The following is a 20739-nucleotide window of genomic DNA, read 5'->3' on the forward strand; positions in this document are numbered from 1 at the left end:
TAAACCCAGTATTTTTAGTGAGCAATTAGTTGGACCCACACTGAAATGACTGACGTGTAATTAACCACTTCTGCTGTTCTGTTCCATTAAAAAAAGTATTTTCTCAGGATTAAAACAACCTGAACACTGTCATCAGGAAATCCCCTTATTTTTGCAAATATTGAAAAAATATTTTTGCCCACTTCTGTTTGACTCGTTTTGCTCAGATCTCCCCACCCCTCTCTTCCTTCCCTCCGTCTCCTGTCTTGAGCCGTCGTTATTTTCTCTCCTCCCTCTGTCCTTTTTTTGTAATCGCCGGCCTCTTCACCTCTTTCTCTCGCTCCCTCGTTTCCCGCAGCCGTTTGTCCTCCCGCCTGCCCACGTGGCACGTGGCGCGGAGCCACGGTCCGCGGCGTTGCCGTAGGTAGCGCACCGCACACACGCTGTGCGTCACCTGGCGGGGGAAAAAAGCCGGGAAAATAATACTCGCAATCGTCAATTATTATTACGGCTAAATGTTGTTGTGACCCTCAGGCCGAGACAGTGGGCGGTAACGCTGCGTTTTTCAGGGTTGTCGTGTTGTTCTGTGACCTTTTCTGGGTTGTTTTTTTTTTTTTTTCATCTTCTTTTTTCATTGTGGGTGTCGATTTTCGAAATGGGCGATTACATGCGTGGGTTTTAATAAATCTTTGACGCAAGCGCTGTCTCGGCTGGTTCTGCTGAACCTCCTTAGTTTTCAGGTTAGAGGTCGACGCGACGGAAAATGTGACTCAAGTTTTAACCGCTTACGCAGATTAGAGTGATTTGCTCCATTGTTCTTTCTCGATTAGTTTCCTGATCCCAACGCCAGGGCCGCTGCGTCCTGATAGGTCAGTCCTGTCGCCGTTGCCAAGCGCATCCCTGCCTCCAGTGGTTCTTATTGAATGTTGGAGTGCCGCATTTGTTGTCTTTAGTCATTTATTTTCCCTGCATTGTCCTTTGTGTGGGGGTGGCACAGCGGCGCAGTGAAAAGCGCTGTCGCCTCGCAGCGAGAAGGTACCGAGGTCAGATACAGCCTTTCTGTGTGGAGTTCTGTGCGTGTTCTCCCCGTGTCCGCGTGCGTTTCCTCCGGCTGCTCCGCTTTCCTCCCACAGTCCAAAGACCTGCAGGTTAGGCCAACTGGAGACTCTTAATTGCCTGTTGGTATGAGTGTGCGAGCGAATAGAGTGTGGGCCCCTTGAGGGATTGACAACCTGTCAATCAGGGTGTATTCCTGGATGAATGAATGGTGCTTTTAACTTTCTTGATTGGACGATTAACTCCCATCACCTGGTTTCTTAACACTGGATTGGTTGCTGATTTTTAAAGTGATAACAAGGTGGCCTTTTCTCCTCATTACGTATTCTTATATTCTAGATGGGCTGAATGGCCTGTTCTCCTCATTATGCATTCTTACGTTGTTCCTAAATGAATATTTAGTCGTTGATGAGCCGTTCGCCTTTCCCTCAGGTGGTGGGCAGTATGGACGCTCATCCCAGTCGCTACTGTGCTACGGTGCGGGTCCAGAGGCCCAGACAGGAGATCATAGAGGACCTGTCCTACATGGTCCGGGAGCTGCTGATCCAGTTCTACAAGTCCACCCGCTTCAAGCCCACACGCATCATCTTCTACCGGGACGGGGTTCCAGAGGGCCAGCTACCCCAGGTGAGGGGGGTGGGGGGTGGGCAGATTTAGGAGATGGCAGAGGTGGGAGGATCTGGGTTCCCACATTCATTGAAAATCCTTCAGTTTTCAAAACGGTTAAAACCAAGGAAAATTTGAATGCTGAATGTGACATAATTATTTTTCAGGTGAAAGATTTTGGCAATGTAGGTTTCAGGTCCAAATTGTAGGCTATATAAACTATCACCTCAGAACCTGATTCTGGATCAGAATCTACATTTATTTAAATAAAATGGTCAGGGCTTGTTTTGGGGTTTAAAGACTCTAGAGGAGTCTTTCTTTCATTTTTGGGGACATTGAGGTGGCGGCCATTTTTACATGCAGTTTAACTGACCGTCTGCCGCCGTCTTCCTGAATTTGGGGCGGTGGAGCTTTGACGGGACTTGAATCGTAACTGTGTCATATCCATGTTGTAACCTTGTTATAACTGTGTTATAACCCCCCCACCCCCCACCCCCCACCCCCCATTCAGATCCTACACTACGAGCTGCTGGCCATCAGGGATGCCTGCATTAAGCTGGAGAAGGACTACCAGCCGGGCATCACCTACATCGTGGTGCAGAAGCGCCACCACACCCGCCTCTTCTGCGCCGACAAGTCCGAGCGGGTGAGTCCCAGGTCTCGCCCGCGTGCCACGCCCACGTGCCACCCCCACGTGCCACCCCCACATGGCACACCCATGTGGGGCACTGCTTTGGGGGGGAGATTCACTTCAAGTGTTGTGAGTCAGCTCAACGGGATTCAGAGAATTTAAGTTTACACACAGGGAGTGAGAGAGAGAGAGCGAGGAGGAGAGAGAGAGAGAGAGAGAGGGAGTGAGGGGGGAGAGAGAGAGAGAGAAAGAGAGAGATGAAGAGGTGTGGAGAAGGAGGGAGGAGGTATGGAGGAAGTCCACTTCATAAATGACTCACCGCACACTCTGCTCACAGTAGGAAAGCGTGTTGTTTATATCAGTGCTGTCTGTGAACTGGGTTACTATGCGCAGATTTGTTTTTAATGACCGTGAAGCCCCCCCCCCCCGTTTGGACTGAGCTGGCACTGTGAGTCCTCAGTACCTGGTGGAGTGCCGTGTCCTTGATCTGAATCGCGATCCCTTTCTGACCGCTCCCCGTGTGTGAACGCGTGTCTGGCGCGGTGGAAAACCCCAGGGGAGCACCGTGACTGGGCCTAAATGGCAGGGAATTCAGAAGCGCTGACCAGGCCTTTTCACCGTCTGTCTGATGTCATCATAACGGCCTTTCGCCTGAGGGAGGTCGGCCTCCGTAAAAAAAATTTTAATTTTTTTTTTTTTTAATGAGAGGATGTGACACACCCGAGCTGTGGGTGTGGGTACGCCGTGTTCTCGCTGACAGATGGCACGGTCTAAATTAGGAAGCCCTGGCACGGGGAGGGGGGGGGGGGTTTGAGACTCGCCCAGGAGACTCAGGTGGGATTCACCAGGGTGAAGAGGGGAAGGGGGTCAGCCTGATTTTACGCAGAGAACGCTCACGAAAGCGGTTTGTGTTCGAGGTGGCACTGCCCTCGACCGCAGCGACACCTGGGACATGAGAGGATTGCACTTTGTTTGAAGAAGAATATAATGACCTGTTAACATTCCCTGCATCTGTTTCTCTCTGTCTGTCTGTCTGTCTCTCTCGCGTGCTCTCTCTCTGTCTGTCTCTCTCACTCGCTGTCTCCATCTCTCATCTGTCTCCCTCACTCTCTCCTTCTCTCTCTCTCTCTCTCTCTCTCTCTCAGATTGGGAAGAGCGGGAATATTCCGGCAGGTACCACAGTTGACACCAGCATCACACACCCCTTTGAGTTCGACTTCTACCTGTGCAGCCACGCGGGCATACAGGTGAGTGTGGAGGTGATGCCCGGAGGGAGGGGCTGGAGATCAGGTCTGAGACAAGCTGAGTTTGAAATGAGCTGGATATACCGGCCCCTGGTCATTCTCAGAGCCACACGACTTCCTCTGCTCTTTTTTGGGTCACTCCCAGCTGACACTGCAGTATGATGTAACTTCCTGTGCACTGGGCTTGTAACAGAGGTTGCGGGTGTGAATCCGAGGTGGGGCATTGCTGTTGTACCATTGAGCTAAGGTACTTGGCCTGGACTCCTCCAGCCATATCAAGCTGTGTGAATGGCTTTTGTGTGTGTAAATTGCTCTGGATAAATGTAATGTGGAATGTACATAACGGCAGCTGTGGATTTTTTTACTAACCCCCCACCCCCCTCCCCCCACAGGGCACCAGCCGCCCCTCACACTATTACGTCCTGTGGGACGACAACCGCTTCACCGCCGATGAGCTTCAGATCCTCACCTACCAGCTGTGCCACACCTACGTGCGCTGCACCCGCTCCGTCTCCATCCCCGCCCCCGCCTACTACGCCCGGCTGGTGGCCTTCCGAGCCCGCTACCACCTGGTGGACAAAGAACACGACAGGTGAGGGCGGGGCCGGGGAGGGAGGGGTCTCAGTCAGCGTTGATTAGCGTGTAGCGGGCTGTGTGTAGCATGTAGCATGTTGAGTGCTGTGTGTAGCATGTAGCATGTAGAGTGCTGTGTGCAGCGTGTAGCATTTTGAGTGATGTTTGCCATGTGTAGCATGTAGCATGTAGCGGGCTGTGTGTAGCATGTAGCATGTTGAGTGCTGTGTGTAGCATGTAGCATGTAGAGTGCTGTGTGCAGCGTGTAGCATTTTGAGTGATGTTTGCCATGTGTAGCATGTAGCATGTGGAGTGCTGTGTGCAGCATGTAGCATGTTGCGTGATGTGTGCAGCGTGTAGCATGTAGAGTGCTGTGTGTAGCATGTAGCATTTTGAGTGATGTTTGCCATGTGTAGCATGTAGAGTGCCGTGTGTAGCGTGTGGCATGTTGAGTGATGTTTGCCGCGTGTAGCGTGTAGCATGTGGCGTGTGGGTTTGTCCCTGACTCTCTGCTCTGTGTGCTCCACAGCGGGGAGGGCAGCCACGTTTCGGGGCAGAGTAACGGGCGGGACCCCCAGGCTCTGGCTAAGGCCGTGCAGATTCACCACGACACCTTACGCACCATGTACTTCGCCTGAGACGCACCCCGAAACCTCAGAGCCCCCAAACGCACCCGGGACAGTGCAGGAGGGTCCGTCTCCTCAAAAAAACACAACACTAGACAAAACGAAAGACCCCAAAACTGCCTCCACTGGGCAGCCACGCCCACGCGCAGAGAGGGCTTTTATACCACCGGACCGCTCTTGTACATGAATTATCATTTTATTTTTTTGTTTTTTAAATGTGCATTATTGTATATTACCTTCACACTCACATGTATGTATGCAATACGGAGGAAGAGGAAGACGAGGAGGAAGAGGCAGCCCGAGGTCTTGACTGCCACTGCTATGCTGCCTCTGAACCGCGGCAAGAACGGACTCTTTTTTTAAAAAAACGAGACAAACGAAACAGAAAAAAAACCAACACAACTCTTAATGATGCTCTTAATTTACATTATATTGTTATTTTTAAATGTTTTTTAATTATTATTTTTTAATTTCTAAATTTTTTGTTTTTTCTTTTCTTTGTTTAAATGGCCTTGAGGAACGTGAGGCTCGGTACATTAGCACTTAGCGGTAGCACGTAGGCTGTGTGCACTCGACTTTCGGCTTGTGACAATAGCACTGTGGTCTGAGGTGAGAAAGGGGAGGAGTTGTGAGTCGTGAGAGAGATTGATGGAGTGAGAGATAGAGAGAGAGAGAGAGAAAGAGAGAGTGAGAAAAGCAGACGTAGCGAGCTGTAGACACTAAAGAAAGAGTGCCTTACGTGAGCGTAGTATCGAGGAAGTTAGGGCCACTCGAGTAGCAAGAGAGAGAGAGAGAGAGAGAGAGTTAGCGGAGATGTAGAGGGAGGGCGAGACAGGACCGGTGATCACACCCACGCAAACATGCAACCCGACCAACCACACCGGACCAGACCGGACCAGACCGGACCAAACCAGCCTCAGAAAGAACTGACCGATGACCAGCCAAACTCTGGCGCCAGCCGCGGACCTTCGAATGTGATAACGGACACTTCGGGGGGGTCCCGTGTGTTCCGTGGGGTGGGGGGAGGGGATTTCACTCAGCTCTTAATGTCAGTATTATGCCACGCCCCCCCCCCCCCTCCTCCCCCTAAATGGGAGTGGTCCTCCACTTCCTGTTCTTGGTGCTCTGCGCCACGCCTGATTGGCTGGGCCCTTGTGATGGAAAGGGCTGTTTTTGTTTTTTTTTTCCATCCTAGTGCTGAGTCTTACTGCTTCCATTGTGTTCTGTGGACACACGTGCACCCTGTCAGACATGAACACATGCGCATGCACACACGTGAGCCCAGGCACACGCACACACACCTCTCACACACAGTTCACACACACACACACACACACAAGGGTGCTATGCAATGCACCCATGCACCTGAACACGAGTCAATAATGTACTGGGCCAATTTTCTTCATGTTAAAACCTCTTTGGGAGACCGCCCCTCCTCAGCAACACAGGGACACACAAGCATGCAAGCACGCACAGACACACACACACACACACACACACACACACACACACACACACACACACACACACACATTCGCACACACGCATACACACTGCTGTTGCACTCCTGTCCCTCAGCACTTTCCTGCCTGGCCACGACCAGTATTAGGGCGCTCGGCCTGATTGGCCCAGCGGCCGCTGTAGTCCCGCCCCCCCAGGCCCACCCTGTCCTGTCGCAAGCCCACAGGTGCGCTGTGTCCTTCGCCGATCACAGAACTGGGCTTGCAGCATGGACGGGCGGCTATCCGTACTCCTTCATCCCCAGTAGCTCAGCTGGCTTTACCACGCGTGTGCGTGTGTGAGTGTGTGCGTGTTCGATTCCTCTGACTGACAGCGGGGTCCCCTGCGCCCTCATATTTTTGGGGCTTCTTTAGAGGGGGGCAGGTATGTCCAGGGGTCCATGCCTCACCTTGGCTCTAGCAAACATAGGTTTAGAGCAGGGATCTCAAACTCCAGTCCTGGAGCACTCTTGCAAACAGGTTTAGAGCAGGGATCTCAAACTCCGGTCCTGGAGAGCCCTTGCAAACAGGTTTAGAGCAGGGATCTCAAACTCCGGTCCTGGAGAGCCCTTGCAAACAGGTTTAGAGCAGGGATCTCAAACTCCGGTCCTGTAGGGCTCTTGCAAACATAGGTTTAGAGCGGGGATCTCAAACCGAAGGGCTGCAGCGTCTGCCGGTCTCTGGTGTGGTTCGGCACTTACGTCATTGGCTAGCTAAGGCCTACATTGCTTCCAAAGGCCTGAACGGGCTGCTGTTTGACAGAGGAATCACGGAGGCTTGCGGACGTTGCAGCCTTCCAGGACGGGAGTTTGAGATCTCCGTTTTGATCCCCCCCCCCCCCCCACTGCTCCTGTAATTCCATCAATCGTCAGCAGTGACCACGGAGTTTGACCTGTTAAGTTTACCTTTGTGGAACCCGTGTAGTGCCACAGTTTCTCCTCAAGGGGGCATCACAGGGTCAGGCAGCTCCTTGTATCCCGGCAACCCCCGTGTCCTCATCCCAAGTGACGGAAGCGCCTCTGCTCCGTCTCGTCGTCTGGCGCCACCGTCGTTTTTTAATTTCCGTGAACAGAATCAAGTTCCCTCAGATCAGACGACAACACATGGATGATGTACCACTTTTTTTTTTTTTTTTTTAAAGGAATTTTAATTTTAAGGGGTGGAGGGGTCACTGCCACCTGCTTTGAGAGGGGATGGGGGGGGCGCAACTACTACTGCCCCCAGCCGGGCTAACCAAGCAATACGTGCCACCAGTGCGGAGGGGTCCTGTTGTAGCACTTCCTAATAGATCAGTGAAAGAGGAAAACAGAAACTAGTTCTCTTGGCTCTGTAAGGAATAGTATGGGATATCTTGGGAGGGTTATTTTTTAAAAAATAATAAAAATTTGTTTTTTATTAATTTTGTTGACTATATCCTTCTTTTGTGGTATGCACACACACACACACACACATGCATACACATTCACACACACAGTTTGTATTGTGTAAGGAATCTTGTCCTGATTTTTTTTACCAAAAAAGCCTTCAGATATTAATTCATAGGAATAATGCTATCGGTAATACGCTGACAATAAAGATCTTGAAGGTTTCAATAAGAATTATTTGACAGTGTAAGAAATATCCACCAGCAGTGTCCTGCGGTCATAAAGTTCCTGGGTTCTGGTCATGCGTGGGCACGTGTGTTCTAGACGCGCGGTCACGCTTGACTTCTGCAGCAGTTCACACACACACACACACACACACACACACATCTCACCTTCAAGGACGCAAAGTAACGACTGCAAACGCTCCGGTTGAAGACCAGCGGAGGTAAAGATTCAGAGCGTGTGAGAATGCTTTTCTAAAAAAACTACACCCTGCCAAGCATTTTTTATTGGTTATGCTGGCCCTGATGATGAGCTAAAACAGGGCTGGCCAACCCTGGAGATCTACTGTCCTGTAAGGTCTTTACTCCAACCCTAACAAAGCGCACCTCATTCGCCAGCTAGAGAGGGGCCGCCCAACCCTGCTGTATCTACTGCCCTGTAGGTTTACACTCCAACCCTAACAAAGCACACCTTATTCAACAGCTAGAGCAGGGCTGCCCAACCCAGTTCCTGGAGATCTACTGCCCTGTAGGTTTATACTCCAACCCTAACAAAGCACACCTTATTCAACAGCTAGAACAGGGCCGCCCAACCCTGCTGTATCTACTGCCCTGTAGGCTTACACTCCAACCCTAACAAAGCGCACCTTATTCAACAGCTAGAGAGGGGCCGCCCAACCCTGCTCCTGGAGATCTGCTGTCCTGTAAGGTTTTTTACTCCAACCCTAACAAAGCGCACCTTATTCAACAGCTAGGACAGGGCTGCCCAACCCTGCTCCTGGAGATCTGCTGTCCTGTTGGTTTTCATTTCAGCCCTAACAAAGCTCACCTGATCCTACCAATTACTCACCTCAGTGAGGACCGTGTCCAAATTGGCACACCCGTCTACTGTTCAGTACGCAAGTAGTATACTCAACCTTCGTGAAAACCTGGTGGAACAGTAGATCTCCAGGAACAGGGTTGGGCGGCCCTGTCCTAGCTGGTGAATGAGGTGCGCTTTGTTAGGGTTGGAGTAAAAAACCTTAGAGGACAGTAGATCTCCAGGAGCAGGGTTGGGCAGCCCTGAGCAAATGAATGTCTCTATCCTTATTTATACGGACAGAGAGAAGACGTGGCCATTACCGCGTAGGTACAGATGTCTGCTTTGTGTCTCTGACGGAGAAGAGATACTCAGCTAATGTGTTGTCTCTTTTCAGGGCCTGATAGCAATCTGTTTTTTTGTCTTTTTTTTTTTTTTTTTTTTTTTGCTTACATCATCCCAGTGTTCCAGGTAAGAGATTTATTTCTGTTTCATAACTTGTTTTACTCTCATTAGCTGATAAGGGGACTGGTAGGGGACTGAGGACTGAGCTGTTGGGCTTCCGTTGCCGTGAATTGCAATGTGTCACTGAGGGCTTGAATTGAGATGCATCCTGAATTTTAAAGCTAGTTTTTTTGGGGGTTTTTTTTTGGATATGAATCATTAACGGACAGTCTCGGTGCTTGCAGTCTTTTGTTTCTCTGGCCAGCCATGTCTTTGTTGACCTATTTCAATGGCTAGGTTGTGATCACTGATTGTGTACTTCGGTAGAATTCTTCTCCGTGTCGGATTTTAAACTTTTATAAAGTATTCAGCCAATTTTTGGTCTTTCTATTGTGTAATAGGCGCAACATTCGCTCTCTCTCTCTCTCTCTCTCTCTCTCTCTCTCTCTCTCTCTGCTTTCCACCAGTTACAGCTGCCATCTGTTTAAATTCTGACAGGAGATAAGACGGGGAGACAGGTGGGGGTTTTATTACATGCTTCATATATGGAGTTAGTATGGTGGGGGGGGTGTCATTAAACGATTTGTAAAATGAGTTTGTTATGTGCCAGTTGTGCACATAACCACCAGTTACCACTAAGTCCTGAGATTAATGGATATTTCCATGTTGTGCTACTAGACTGTGACTCAGGGAATATATTTTATCCTAGACTTTTGGGTAGACCAGGGTGTGGTGTGGTTTCTCTCTCGTGCAGTCATCTCCCTGACCACTAGGGGGCAGTCTCTGTTCGCCCACCAAGTGGCCGGGCCCCTCTTTCAGGGTCAGGGGATTGGGACACTGAAGGTTCCCCCTTTCACTTCCAAAATGAACTCCATGCCTCGTGCTCTGGGTATGAGAACCCCTAATGATGGAGCACTTTCAGGAGTGCGATCGGTCTTGCGGTCAATGAAATGGGTTCCCTAGCGATATCATTTTTGCGATGTTTTGTTGTTTTTTTTCAGTGTCTGCTAAGCATTCTCTAAGACTGTTTTTTTTTTTTGTTTGTTTTTTTACGAAAGATCAGCTGGCATCAGGATGAGTGTGTGAAATGCTATTTGCAGCATCAGCAAACAGTCTTTCCCCTCTGCGTTTGAATACCGATGGAGCAGATGAGCTATAAGTGTCGGTGTTCAGGAGGAAATCCGTGTTCACGCTGCCGATCAAAGTCTGTGGTCTGAGGAATAGCCCCCCTTGGCTCACAGCTTTCAATTAAAAAACAATAAACGTGACTCCCGCACGCAGCGGCGCAGAGAAACGTTCGCTTTCTGACGAGATCGTCGTAAACCTGGCACAGAGAAACCCCCTCTCATCAGGGTTTGGTTGAGAGTGCAGTTTGTTTTGCTGCGGGCAGGCGTCATTACATTACATTACATTACATTACATTCATTTGGCAGACGCTTTTATCCAAAGCGACGTACAAAAGTGCATTTTCATGATCGTAGACAACTGCTGAACACGGGTTCAGTAAGGTACAATTACTTATTTTGTAGAGCTATTTCTAGCCGAGAACAATGAACACTATCCTGGTCTAACATCTGCAAAGCCAAACTAGGCAGAAGAATAAGCTACAGTATTAGGACGAATACAGTTTACCAAGAAGTGCAGGGATGGGTCAACATGTAACAAGTGACAGGAAAAAGGGTTTTTTTTTTTTTTTTTTTTAAATATATACAGCGTGGTGGTGGTTATTCTAGGTATAGTCTGAAGCTGTAGCCTCAGCCTTGTTTTATTTTTCTGGCCATTTAGACCACCATTATGGTCCTGGGTCCTCCTAATGGCTGCACCTAACAGGTCGTGGTCAAAAGGCCATCGTGGTGTGGCAGTCATAGAGGGGTCCTCCGTCCTTCAAATACCACGAGAGCACAAACACACGAACATTCTAGTACGGTTAGGGGACATTATACCTATTTAATAATGATACTGGAGCAACCTCTGCGATATTCGTGCCTTACAGGTGCAAGATGGAGCGCTATTTGCTTAATCTGTGATTTGAACCAGAATGAGATTTTATTTGCTGAAGGAAAAAAAACGATTTTTAAATAAAAGTAATGAATTCAAATTTGGATTTGGATCAGTGAATTTTTATAATGGTCAAAATGTAGTTGAATGGAAAATGTTTTTCCTTGAAGGAGGATTAAAAAAGGATTTTTAAAAAAACCAAAACAAACAGTTCATGTGTAGCGCTAAAGATTGTATTTACACTCGTCTGTGCGAGGCAGTCACATAAGCACAATTAACAAAACACTGCTTACTACAGCATCTCTTTAACCAGTCAAAATCTTACTCATCCAGGAAAATTTGAAAGGAAGTGCTAGGAAGTGACTAACAGGAAATGTGTGGTTGGTTTCTCTAAATCCGAAACAGATGACTTTCTGCAGTAAATCTGAGCCATGCTCGTATGGTATGGACGAGAAGTGAAGGGGACGGACTGCAGCTAATCTCCCAGGGCAGTGTGAACTGAAGGAAATAATCGCCATGCTTTTTTAAACGTCATAACAAAGCACGGAGAGATTTTTCACGGATGTATTTACTTTAAAGCCGAGACATGCTGTCACATTCAGTCTGGAACCATCGTGGGCGGGGGGGGGTGTGGTGGGGACTCACCTAGTTTTGGCAGGCCAGGAGTTCCTTCAGCCCGGAGGTTTTGGTCTTAGATTGTAAGGTGCATTTTTACGAGTCTCACATTCATTAAGTGTGCTGCTTCCATCCCTCCCCTTGTTTCCAAGGAAATGGAAAACACAGAGAGAGCACTTTATCACACTCTGTATGTATGTTTTGCTATGTATATATATATATATATATATATATATATATGGTATCTCATTATTAGTATATATATATATATATATATATTTCTGGAGCCCCAGGAGCACTTATCTAAGTGTACCCCTCCCCCAAACAGCAGGGAGCACTTTGCCCCCCTTTTCATGTTTAGCTCATAAATTATGTAAAAAATTCACAATTATGGGAATGTTTACACTTAAACATACCAGTTGCACAGACCCTGGTCCTGGAGAGCCACAGGGCGAGCTGCTTTTCCATCGTAGCACTTAATTGATCAATTAAAGCGCTTGATTACACAGCTGTGTCTCCTCGCCCGTCTAAATTGGTTTCTGAGTTTGGGGCTGGGAACAGAAGCCAAGCAGACCCCCCGTGGCTGCGCGGGGTCGGGGGTTTGGGACCTCGTCTTCATCTCGGGAGCGCTCCTCCTCATCCCGTCCATCGCGCCAGAAGAATCGTCATCATCGCCGGACCTCATTTGAAGGCACGGCCAAAAAAAAAAATTTTTTTTAATGCATTTCCTGTTTTCCGTCAAAGGGCCTAATTCACAGCCAAAATGTTCTGGTGCCTTCTGGACGAGCCTGAGCAGCCCACACGTAGTGCGTGCGCCTCCTGATATACTAGCACAAATAAGAAAGAAAAAAACACCCCGGTAACAACATAACAAGCAGAGTGTGACTGGCTATGAATTCCCTTTCCTTTGTCCAACAAGCCATATGTTTTCAGAGAATAACCATGCTGTTGCTTTTTAAAAAAAAAAAAAAAAAAAATTTTTTTAGTGTGTCATTGCTGATATTCTATTTTTTAAAAATACGCAGATGTTCTTCTTCCTCAAACCACCACCCAGGCCATGAGACTGAGAATGTGACGCATACACTACCAGGAAGCAACACCATAGATATCCCAAGGCCACAGTGCATTATGGAGTTCCTAAAGAATCGATAGATGTTCAAGGCCAGAGTTTATTACTATGTAACGCTAAAAGAGACCATAGATATCAATGGTGCCACAGTGGATTAATGGCACAGAAATCCATTCACGCATTAGATTTGAGACATTCTGCCAGTGCATCATGGGAAAGGTGCCTGCCTTGTGACTGTATTGTGCTTACCACTGCAGGTTCTCCTGGTGCCCATGTGAGTGTGCAGTGCATTATGGGTGGTGGAGAGGCCAAAAAATTTGCTTAATGCTTTTTTCACTTCCGGTGATGTAGAAGTCATGGACAAAACGTCACACGCGAGTAAAACTTAGCTTTGTGTGCCGTTCCATTAAATTACACTACACTCTTCTCTACTAGCTGTGCTGGTCCACAAGGAGCTATTAGACTCGGCCTCGAGCAAAGAATTTTTTTTCATGTGCACTGAATGACAGAAAATGGGTCAAATGCTTCAAGGTTTACTGTAAAAATTTAACCTCAGTCACATGCTTGAGCACAGTCTAAGCTTCGCTTAGAAGCGGCAATATCACGGCCACGAGTTCCCCCCCCCCACCCCCCCCTTAATTCTGGCTCATACAGCATGCAGGGGGGGAGGGGTTTAGTCTACCAGAATGACAGAGGTGGAGAAATGTTTTATTCCATTTTGTAAAATGAGATCCAATACATGCTGACTGATGTTTATTTCACCGTTTGGCCCAACTATGCATTTCCACTCAACAGAGGAGAAAACGGTAAAGCAGCGAGGTTCATGCTAATGGTGAATTATTAATAAAACCCTGTGAATAAGACAGCAGTCCATGACAGAGGATTGGGAAATCTATTTGATAACGCTTCATCGTGCTTCCTGCCGTTCAGTGGGCTCATTCACAAAATACCAAAGACCTGTTGAAGGTGAACATCCAGTTGGAGAATGTAGCAGGTATGGTGACTGACACGGACGACTCTGTGCGTGCCCTTAATACTGTGGCCAATTACGTACTTTAGCTCATCGCCATCAGTCAGCTCTCCACCAATCCAGTGGAGCCAATCGTATCCACCTGGCCCCCCAGGACACGCCCAGTCTACTCAAATAACAGCGAACATTCCAAATCAGTGGTCTCCAGCCCTGGTCCTGGAGGGCTACAGGGTCTGCTGGTTTTTGTTTTCACCTTAAAATCAGCACCCAATTGAGACCCAAGACACCAGGTGAGTTGAGTTAACTGTGTGTAATCAACTGCTCTAATTGATTCATGAAGTGCAGAGTCACTATGAAAACCAGCAGACCCTGTAGCTCTCCAGGACCAGGGCTGGAGACCACTGTTCCAAATGCACCGGAACACTGTTCTTACCTGTACAAGTCTGGTATTAACGGTCAAAACGTCATGCGTGGCCCGTTGATCGCAGACAGGGAATCGCGAGAGACAACGCGATTTCACTGGGCCTGCAAGATAAAAGGAACGTCTGTCTTTTCATCCGTCCACAGTGTGAGGAATCAGGAGTTTAGAAAAAAAAAAACCCGGCTTAAGCCAGCGATGATGGCACCGTGGCTATTTTTATCGTTGGGCGAGAGCTTGCAGGGAGTTATATTTGCGGGAGTCGCTACAGGTCAACGACGGGTCATCGCTGCTAATGAAAAATTCATACATCCTGCGATGTTTGGCGGTTTGACTGTATATGACAAACCTGCTGATAGCTTGCAGGTATATCCACTATCCAGGTATACGTTTGTTTATTTTTTGAAGTATTGGTCATGCATACACAAATAATTAGCTTTTGTTAATATTTTGTTGTTATTATTGGATGCGTGTAGACTGATGTGTGCGAACAGACAGGCGTATGTGTATGGACTGGTCTGAGGGACATGCAAGATTATTTCGTAAGAACATCATGCCACCATAGAGGTCACAAAGAGCTTTCACTCAATATACACACATTTACCCATAATCCTCCTTGTTTGCTTTATAATGACATAACATTTTGTTGTTTGAACAGCAGATGCTGTTAGACCACGACATAGAAAAGAAAGAGGGAGTAGATAAAATGGCTATTGAATCCATTAGTTTTGTTAAGACACAAAAAAAGCAAATAATCAGCTGAAGGTCTGTGATACAAAAAACACCAGCCTTTGTTTTTCCTTCTTTCAATTAAAAAAATAAATAAATAAATAAAATCAACAAACATTCTTGGCATGCAAGAAACCATTTATGAACAGACTCCTCATCACATAGCATTGACATTCTAGCCCAGCATATAACCATCATGTAGTCATACATGGATGATTCTACATAGGTGCATTTATAAGAATAACCAGGAGATGTTATTTGAAGGACTTAAGGTGTTGTTACTTGAAGGACATTGTAGTGACTTTATGGTTGTCCAATGTTTTTTTTAATTTTTAATCCGTGTATACCTTTGTCTGTGTCACTTGCAATGAGCATTGAGCTGAAGGAAAATTTCCATTTTATTTTATATTTAATGGACTTTAAAGTTTTCTAATTCTATTATTCTATTCTAGGGCATGAATGGCGGCATCCCATTGGCCACGTTTCGTGTATAGACTAAGCAGCGGTAAGCCTCCACAGATGTATACTCCGTGAAGTCTCCATGGCAACCACTTCAATTGTGAAATTCGTGCCATTTAAAAATATAATTTCAATTTATCCCGCTGTGGCTGCGGTCTCATGACAAATGTATATATGGCTATTCCACCCTTGTATTAAATATACAGTATACTTCATTATTATGCCAATTAACACAACCATAAATAAAGGCCCGCTTGAATAACAACGTTCCTTCCACCGCTAGGCTCATTATGTATGTAATCTATAGCATGATTGTACGAAATATGTTATACTGAACAGCAAAAAGACAAACCCGGCCAAGGTTTCTTGTTTTGTTTAATTTCCACCAACTAAATAAGTGCCAAGTCATTTCAGTAACTTCGAACAATTATCAACTGAACACAAAAACCCAGACAGAAGTAGACCGAGAGTGGGGTAGAAGCGAAGACAGGGCACACAATTCTACGGAATAAAAAATAAAAAGATTGACACGCCAAGACGTATATTCAAACTTATCTGATTAACTAACCCACGATCAGTCATCAAGGTTTCTATTCAGTCATGAACTGCGTGAAATGAATGTATTCTACGTTGAACGCAAAAGCTGCCTCCTTTTCACCGTCCTCAAAGGCACGTTCTTGAGCTGTCATAATGACGTATGACACGTCTGCTGGAGGACCAATGAGAAAGCGAGGCCTATGGTGGTTCCCGTCAGCGAATCAGGGCCACCTCATATCTAGTCAGGATTTCCCCGAGAGAGGTTCGCCGAAACCGGGCAGAGAATACGGGGGTACATCGGGGAGAGAAACCTGGATTTGCCGGTTAAACAACACTTATACACCGGCTGTGGATAATCTGTTACCCCCCGGACGGGATTAGGTTTCGTGATTCAGCGGTAAATTAGGCGCCGCCGTTTTTCTGATGAGAAACCGATCCGTCGCCGGAGAGCAGTCGAACCGCGGCGCATAGGAGGCAGCTAGCTAGCTAGCTTGCTAAATATTTTTCTCTGGACACCCTTCCGAGCCTAGGAGTAGAACTCGGTGGCCGGGGGAAAAGTACTAATCAGCTAATCAAAGTCCGGAAAGAGAAAAAAAAGTCGTATCGAATAGGTTGTTCTTGTAATACTTGCAGACACGGGGCAAAGAAGGACCACCGGCCAAGCGGACCCCCCGAGCGACAAGAAGGGGCCCGTTTAGCAGGGACGAAGCCAGGGAGTGGGGAGGAGTATCCGTCTCTTGAGGGAACACGTCCCCCCCCGCTCTGTCGAAGTTACGGCGCCGAGCTAACGGCACCGAACGTGCTGGAACTGAGCGGAACCGATCACCGGGATTTGTCAACTGAGAGCCGGGGAGGAACCGGACAGAGACCTCATGAATGGAAATCGGAACTACAGGTAACTAACAACTGCTGTCGTTTTTCGACTCTTTGCCCGTGTAGTTATGTGATTTTTATATTTAGTTGGTCGTTGTCAAGCGAGCTTCTCAGCTGCTGACAAGCGATGAAGTTGAGCTCATGCAACAATTAGCCAACTAGCTTACGCTAGGCAACGAGCTTATTAGCTGGCTAATTTTCTTTGGCAACGTTATGCGCGAAAAAAGCAAAGATGGGTCCATCTGACCTAGGTTTGTCAGCCAAGTTTTTTGCACAGCTAGAGAGCTAATGTGGCTGACTCAAGTATGGACTTGGAGACAGCTGGCCGGGTCTCTGGTTGTCCCAACCCAGTTTATGGATAGCCATCTTATCTGAATATCATCTGTGGCCGTTGGTGAGGTGGTTTGCCGCTTAGTAAAATCGCACAGGAAGAGTGGAAGTTGCTAGCCTGACCTGCCCGTTGCCGACGTCATTCGGCCTAGGCTGTAACGGACAGGTGGGAGTTAGCTAGCCGGCTAATCCCTTCAGGTGTGTCTGACAGGAGACTCTCCAATCCCGTTCGTTAGGCCGGTGGCTAGGCAATGTGCCGGGGCGGAGCAGAAGTTGGTGAACCGGCAGCTGGCAACGTTAGCGCATTGCTGTTCGTAACTCAGGAGAGGGTATTAGTTAGCTCGTTTAGCTGCTCAGTTCTAGCTCACAAGCTAATACATAATCTAGTTTCCACCGGCGATTTCTCTCATTTCTCCACAGCCTTGTAAAAATTCGTGGGCCTTGCGAGGTTAGACTGTAGCAAATTTGTTCCAGCTTTGTAGCGCGACCCAAGAATGTAACTAGTCTAACCTTATTTGCGACCTCCACTCTCCAAAAGTACACACACACACACACATACAAACCAAGATTCTTTATTGTGCACGGTCCATTAAACGCTGCTTGCGGTAAATTAAGGAGTGATCTCGATCATGGGGCCGCCCTCGCGTCTCGAAGGCCGGTTTACCCTGTCTGTCTTGCTGCTCTGCCTGTAGCTGCTTGCTAGACTGATGATGGCGACCTAATAGGGCAGTGGTAAGACTTGCACACATGCACACACCGGTCAGCCATGGAGACCCGCGCGACAGAGAGACGATAGAAGTATGTAGAAATGACTGTGACTATGCAAGGTCTTTGGCCCTGGGGAGGGGAGGGGGGTGGTTGCTGGCAAGGCAGTTTCATATCACACTATTCTCACTGTTCAGTGAAGGATAATTCCTGTACTGTTCCCCCAACTCCACCAACCCTCCCCAAGGTAAAAATGTATTGCAGTTGCACAGTGTGCTGTGTAGCCCGTGAGAAGAGTTGAAATGGTAGCGTGTAGGAGTAATGGAGTTGCGTTCAAGTAGGCTGTTCACGGCAGCTAATAGAGAGGAAAGATGGTGAGAAGTCTGAGGTGTTGAGCGTGGTGTCAGTCAGTGTGTGCTATAAATCTGTCGGCATGTTGTGCAGCCTGTCTGACTGCTTAGGCAGCAGAAAATGGGGGCCTGGCCGGGCCTGGTGAGTGTCGTGGAGGCCGTGCCCAGCTGTGGCGGCTTGTGTGTGGTGCGCCTGGCCCGCTGGTAGGTGCCCGGCGTCGATTGCGCAGGCTGTCCGTGCCCTCAACCAGAGACAGACGGCAGTCAGATTGAGGCATCAGGTCACAGCGTCTTAAACGCTGCTCATTTGCAGTGAAGTGTGCTTTGAGGCATGGGGGTGTTCCCCCTCCGCTCCTCACCGCCAAGGCTCAGTCTGTATCGTTATCATCATGTTCATATTCAGAACTGGCGTTGGGTGTTTTGTGGTACTCTTCCGCTTGGCCACGCCCAGTCTCAGATGGTGGTATGGAACTGCCTTTACGATAGGCTAGCTGGCGTTAGCATCAGGGCCTGTGCCAGGCCACAGCACCTGTAAGAGTGTGAGGTCTTTTGTTTTCAGTCAACAGGGGGTTTTTTTCGGGTGGGGGTGGGGGGGGGGGTGATGTAACGATCGCCTCTTCGTCTGTAACCAGTGGTGACTGCATGTGCTGGGAAGTGTGGGTCTAGCTCATCGGCCCATCAGAGGTGATGTAGTCCAGTCTGGGTTTGAGAGCCCCCCCCCCCCCCCGCGCGCCCTGGCGTGAGTCAGCGAGACAGGTTGAGTCACCCCCCGAGGCGGATTTTGTTTTTGGGTGGGGGGCAGCGGGGGTGCTAGTGGGGGGAGTGGGCGGCACTTGAAAGAAACACAAAGGCCAGCTGACACACCTGAAGGCGGTGAGTGGAAAGTTTTGTTTTGGGGGGGGGTGGGTGGGTGTGGGGGGGTTTGGGCTGCTGAAGCTGAGAGTCATTGCCTGGGATGGAGAACCGGGGGTGGGGGGGGGGGGCATTAGCAAGAAACACACTTCAGGTCAATTGTACAGCTCAACGGCTGGGTTAAGACGCAGCCGTTTCAGAGATTAGGCGACTTCAAAAAGACTTTAACCTGAAGGCTGGTGACAGCTGGAGCATGGCGAGCTCTTGAGCTAGCGGCTAGTTTGAGCAACAGGACCACGCGAGTTGGCGTTCGGATGTCTGCGATGACTTCCCGCGAGTCGCGGGTCGCCGCGGGCGCCGGAACGTCGGCGATCACCTGGGGTCTGTGCCGGCGAGGCCCTGGTGGCTGAGGGCCGCCGACGTCAGTCGCGGTTCCTCTGGCACCGACGCCGGGGGGGCCTTCCTCCTGAAGCCGCGACACCCGAGCGTCCGGCGACATTCGATACGCGGCCCGGCCGTTCATTCAACCCCCCCCCCCCACCGCCCCCCTCGACGGGGGCCCCCCCGGTGACCGGCCTGGCGCTCGGCGAGTTTTTGGGACAGTTGGGAATGAGCGGCGGTCGCGGGCGGTCGCGGGCGGTCGCGAGCGGTCGTGAGCGGTTTGGGTTAAATGGTTAACAGGGCCGCGGTGCGATACGCGGCTCTCACCTTGAGGAACGCCGGGCTGCGGGTCAATTATTAAGCGCTACCTGGAGCACTCTGAGCCCGTCACCAGCGTGTGGAAATGTAAAGGGGGGAATTGGGGGGGGGGGGGGGGGGTTGGATGTCTGGTTCTGTAGGCCTCGTGGCTTAAAGTCTGCCGGGTGAAGGCCCCCGTGGGGCCTGGGGGTGGGGGGGCTGGGGGCCTGAAACGCTGTTAGCTGTGTGTGCTGGCTGGCGTGGGGCCTTTGGCTTGGTAAAGCAGGAGGAACACCTTTGGTATTTACCCTAGCTTCGCGCGGCGAGGCTACGTCCCGCTCTGACTTTTCGGCTGAGTGAACGCACGCCCTCGGGGCGGGGTCCTCCTCGCTCCCCGTGTCCCGCGCTGGACGGGCACGGCGACGTTCCGGAAGCCTCCGAGACCCTGGCCAGCGGATCGAATCCTCCTGCAGAGCTCCGGTCACCTGATTCTGAGGCGAGAGCTTTGATTGGTTCCTGCCAGCGCACCGAGGGAAAGGGGTGGGGCTTGAATCACTGTTCTGTGTGATTGGCTTAAGCCCGGTTTGGGGAGCCCCATTCCTGGACAGAGAGCTGCATCCATTTTTTTGGACTTCGTGCCAACTTCTGCCCTCAGCTGTTTAATTGCCCCCCATCCTCCCCCCAACCATTTACATAAATATGACATTTTATTGATAGGAGATGGCTGAACACCCGTCCCTTTTTAAAGTTTTACTGAGGTCTGCTCTGCGAATGAACCGGCGCTTGTGTATAATTGATCGAGGGCCGGCGTTGGCACGCGATGGTGAAACGGATACAGGCCTCCCTCTAGGAGCCAGGTTTACGTGTTTATGTCGAGGGATATCTCAGAATGGCTTGGGCTGCACGGTTTATACGCTTTTATGCACACATTCCGTTTCTGCCGCTGGATCTTTTCTGAAGCAGATCAGGTGAAGCGGCTTTGCTCACCTTGCTGGTACGGCGCGGTAACCTGGGAATCTGAGCACCTGGGAATCAAACTCGCAGCCCCTGGGTTATGAGCCGAGTTCTCTAACCGCTTTGCTACGCTGCTTTGCGGGGGCTTTGGTAATGGCCT

General features: G+C 49.2%; 2 protein-coding genes across 4 annotated transcripts in view; both read left to right on the forward strand.

The window, feature by feature from the left end:
* Window positions 1-7613, forward strand: part of ago1 (argonaute RISC component 1) — a 29147-nt gene extending 21534 nt beyond the window's left edge. For both annotated transcript variants that reach the window (XM_035379135.1, XM_035379143.1), the window contains exons 15-19: window positions 1468-1662; window positions 2153-2287; window positions 3418-3519; window positions 3909-4108; window positions 4619-7613. In XM_035379135.1, the coding sequence (XP_035235026.1) occupies window positions 1468-1662; window positions 2153-2287; window positions 3418-3519; window positions 3909-4108; window positions 4619-4727 (741 nt within the window). In that variant the 3' untranslated portion in view covers window positions 4728-7613. The remainder of the gene's footprint in view (window positions 1-1467; window positions 1663-2152; window positions 2288-3417; window positions 3520-3908; window positions 4109-4618) is intronic.
* Window positions 7614-16063: 8450 nt separating this feature from the next.
* The window catches only part of LOC118206411 (protein argonaute-3), a 36054-nt gene continuing 31378 nt past the window's right edge, over window positions 16064-20739 (forward strand). For both annotated transcript variants that reach the window (XM_035379116.1, XM_035379122.1), the window contains exon 1: window positions 16064-16732. In XM_035379116.1, coding sequence (XP_035235007.1) covers window positions 16714-16732 — 19 coding nt within the window. In that variant the 5' untranslated portion in view covers window positions 16064-16713. The remainder of the gene's footprint in view (window positions 16733-20739) is intronic.

The sequence above is a fragment of the Anguilla anguilla genome, chromosome 1 (genome assembly GCF_013347855.1).
Source record: "Anguilla anguilla isolate fAngAng1 chromosome 1, fAngAng1.pri, whole genome shotgun sequence".
In the NCBI taxonomy this organism is placed as follows: domain Eukaryota; kingdom Metazoa; phylum Chordata; class Actinopteri; order Anguilliformes; family Anguillidae; genus Anguilla; species Anguilla anguilla.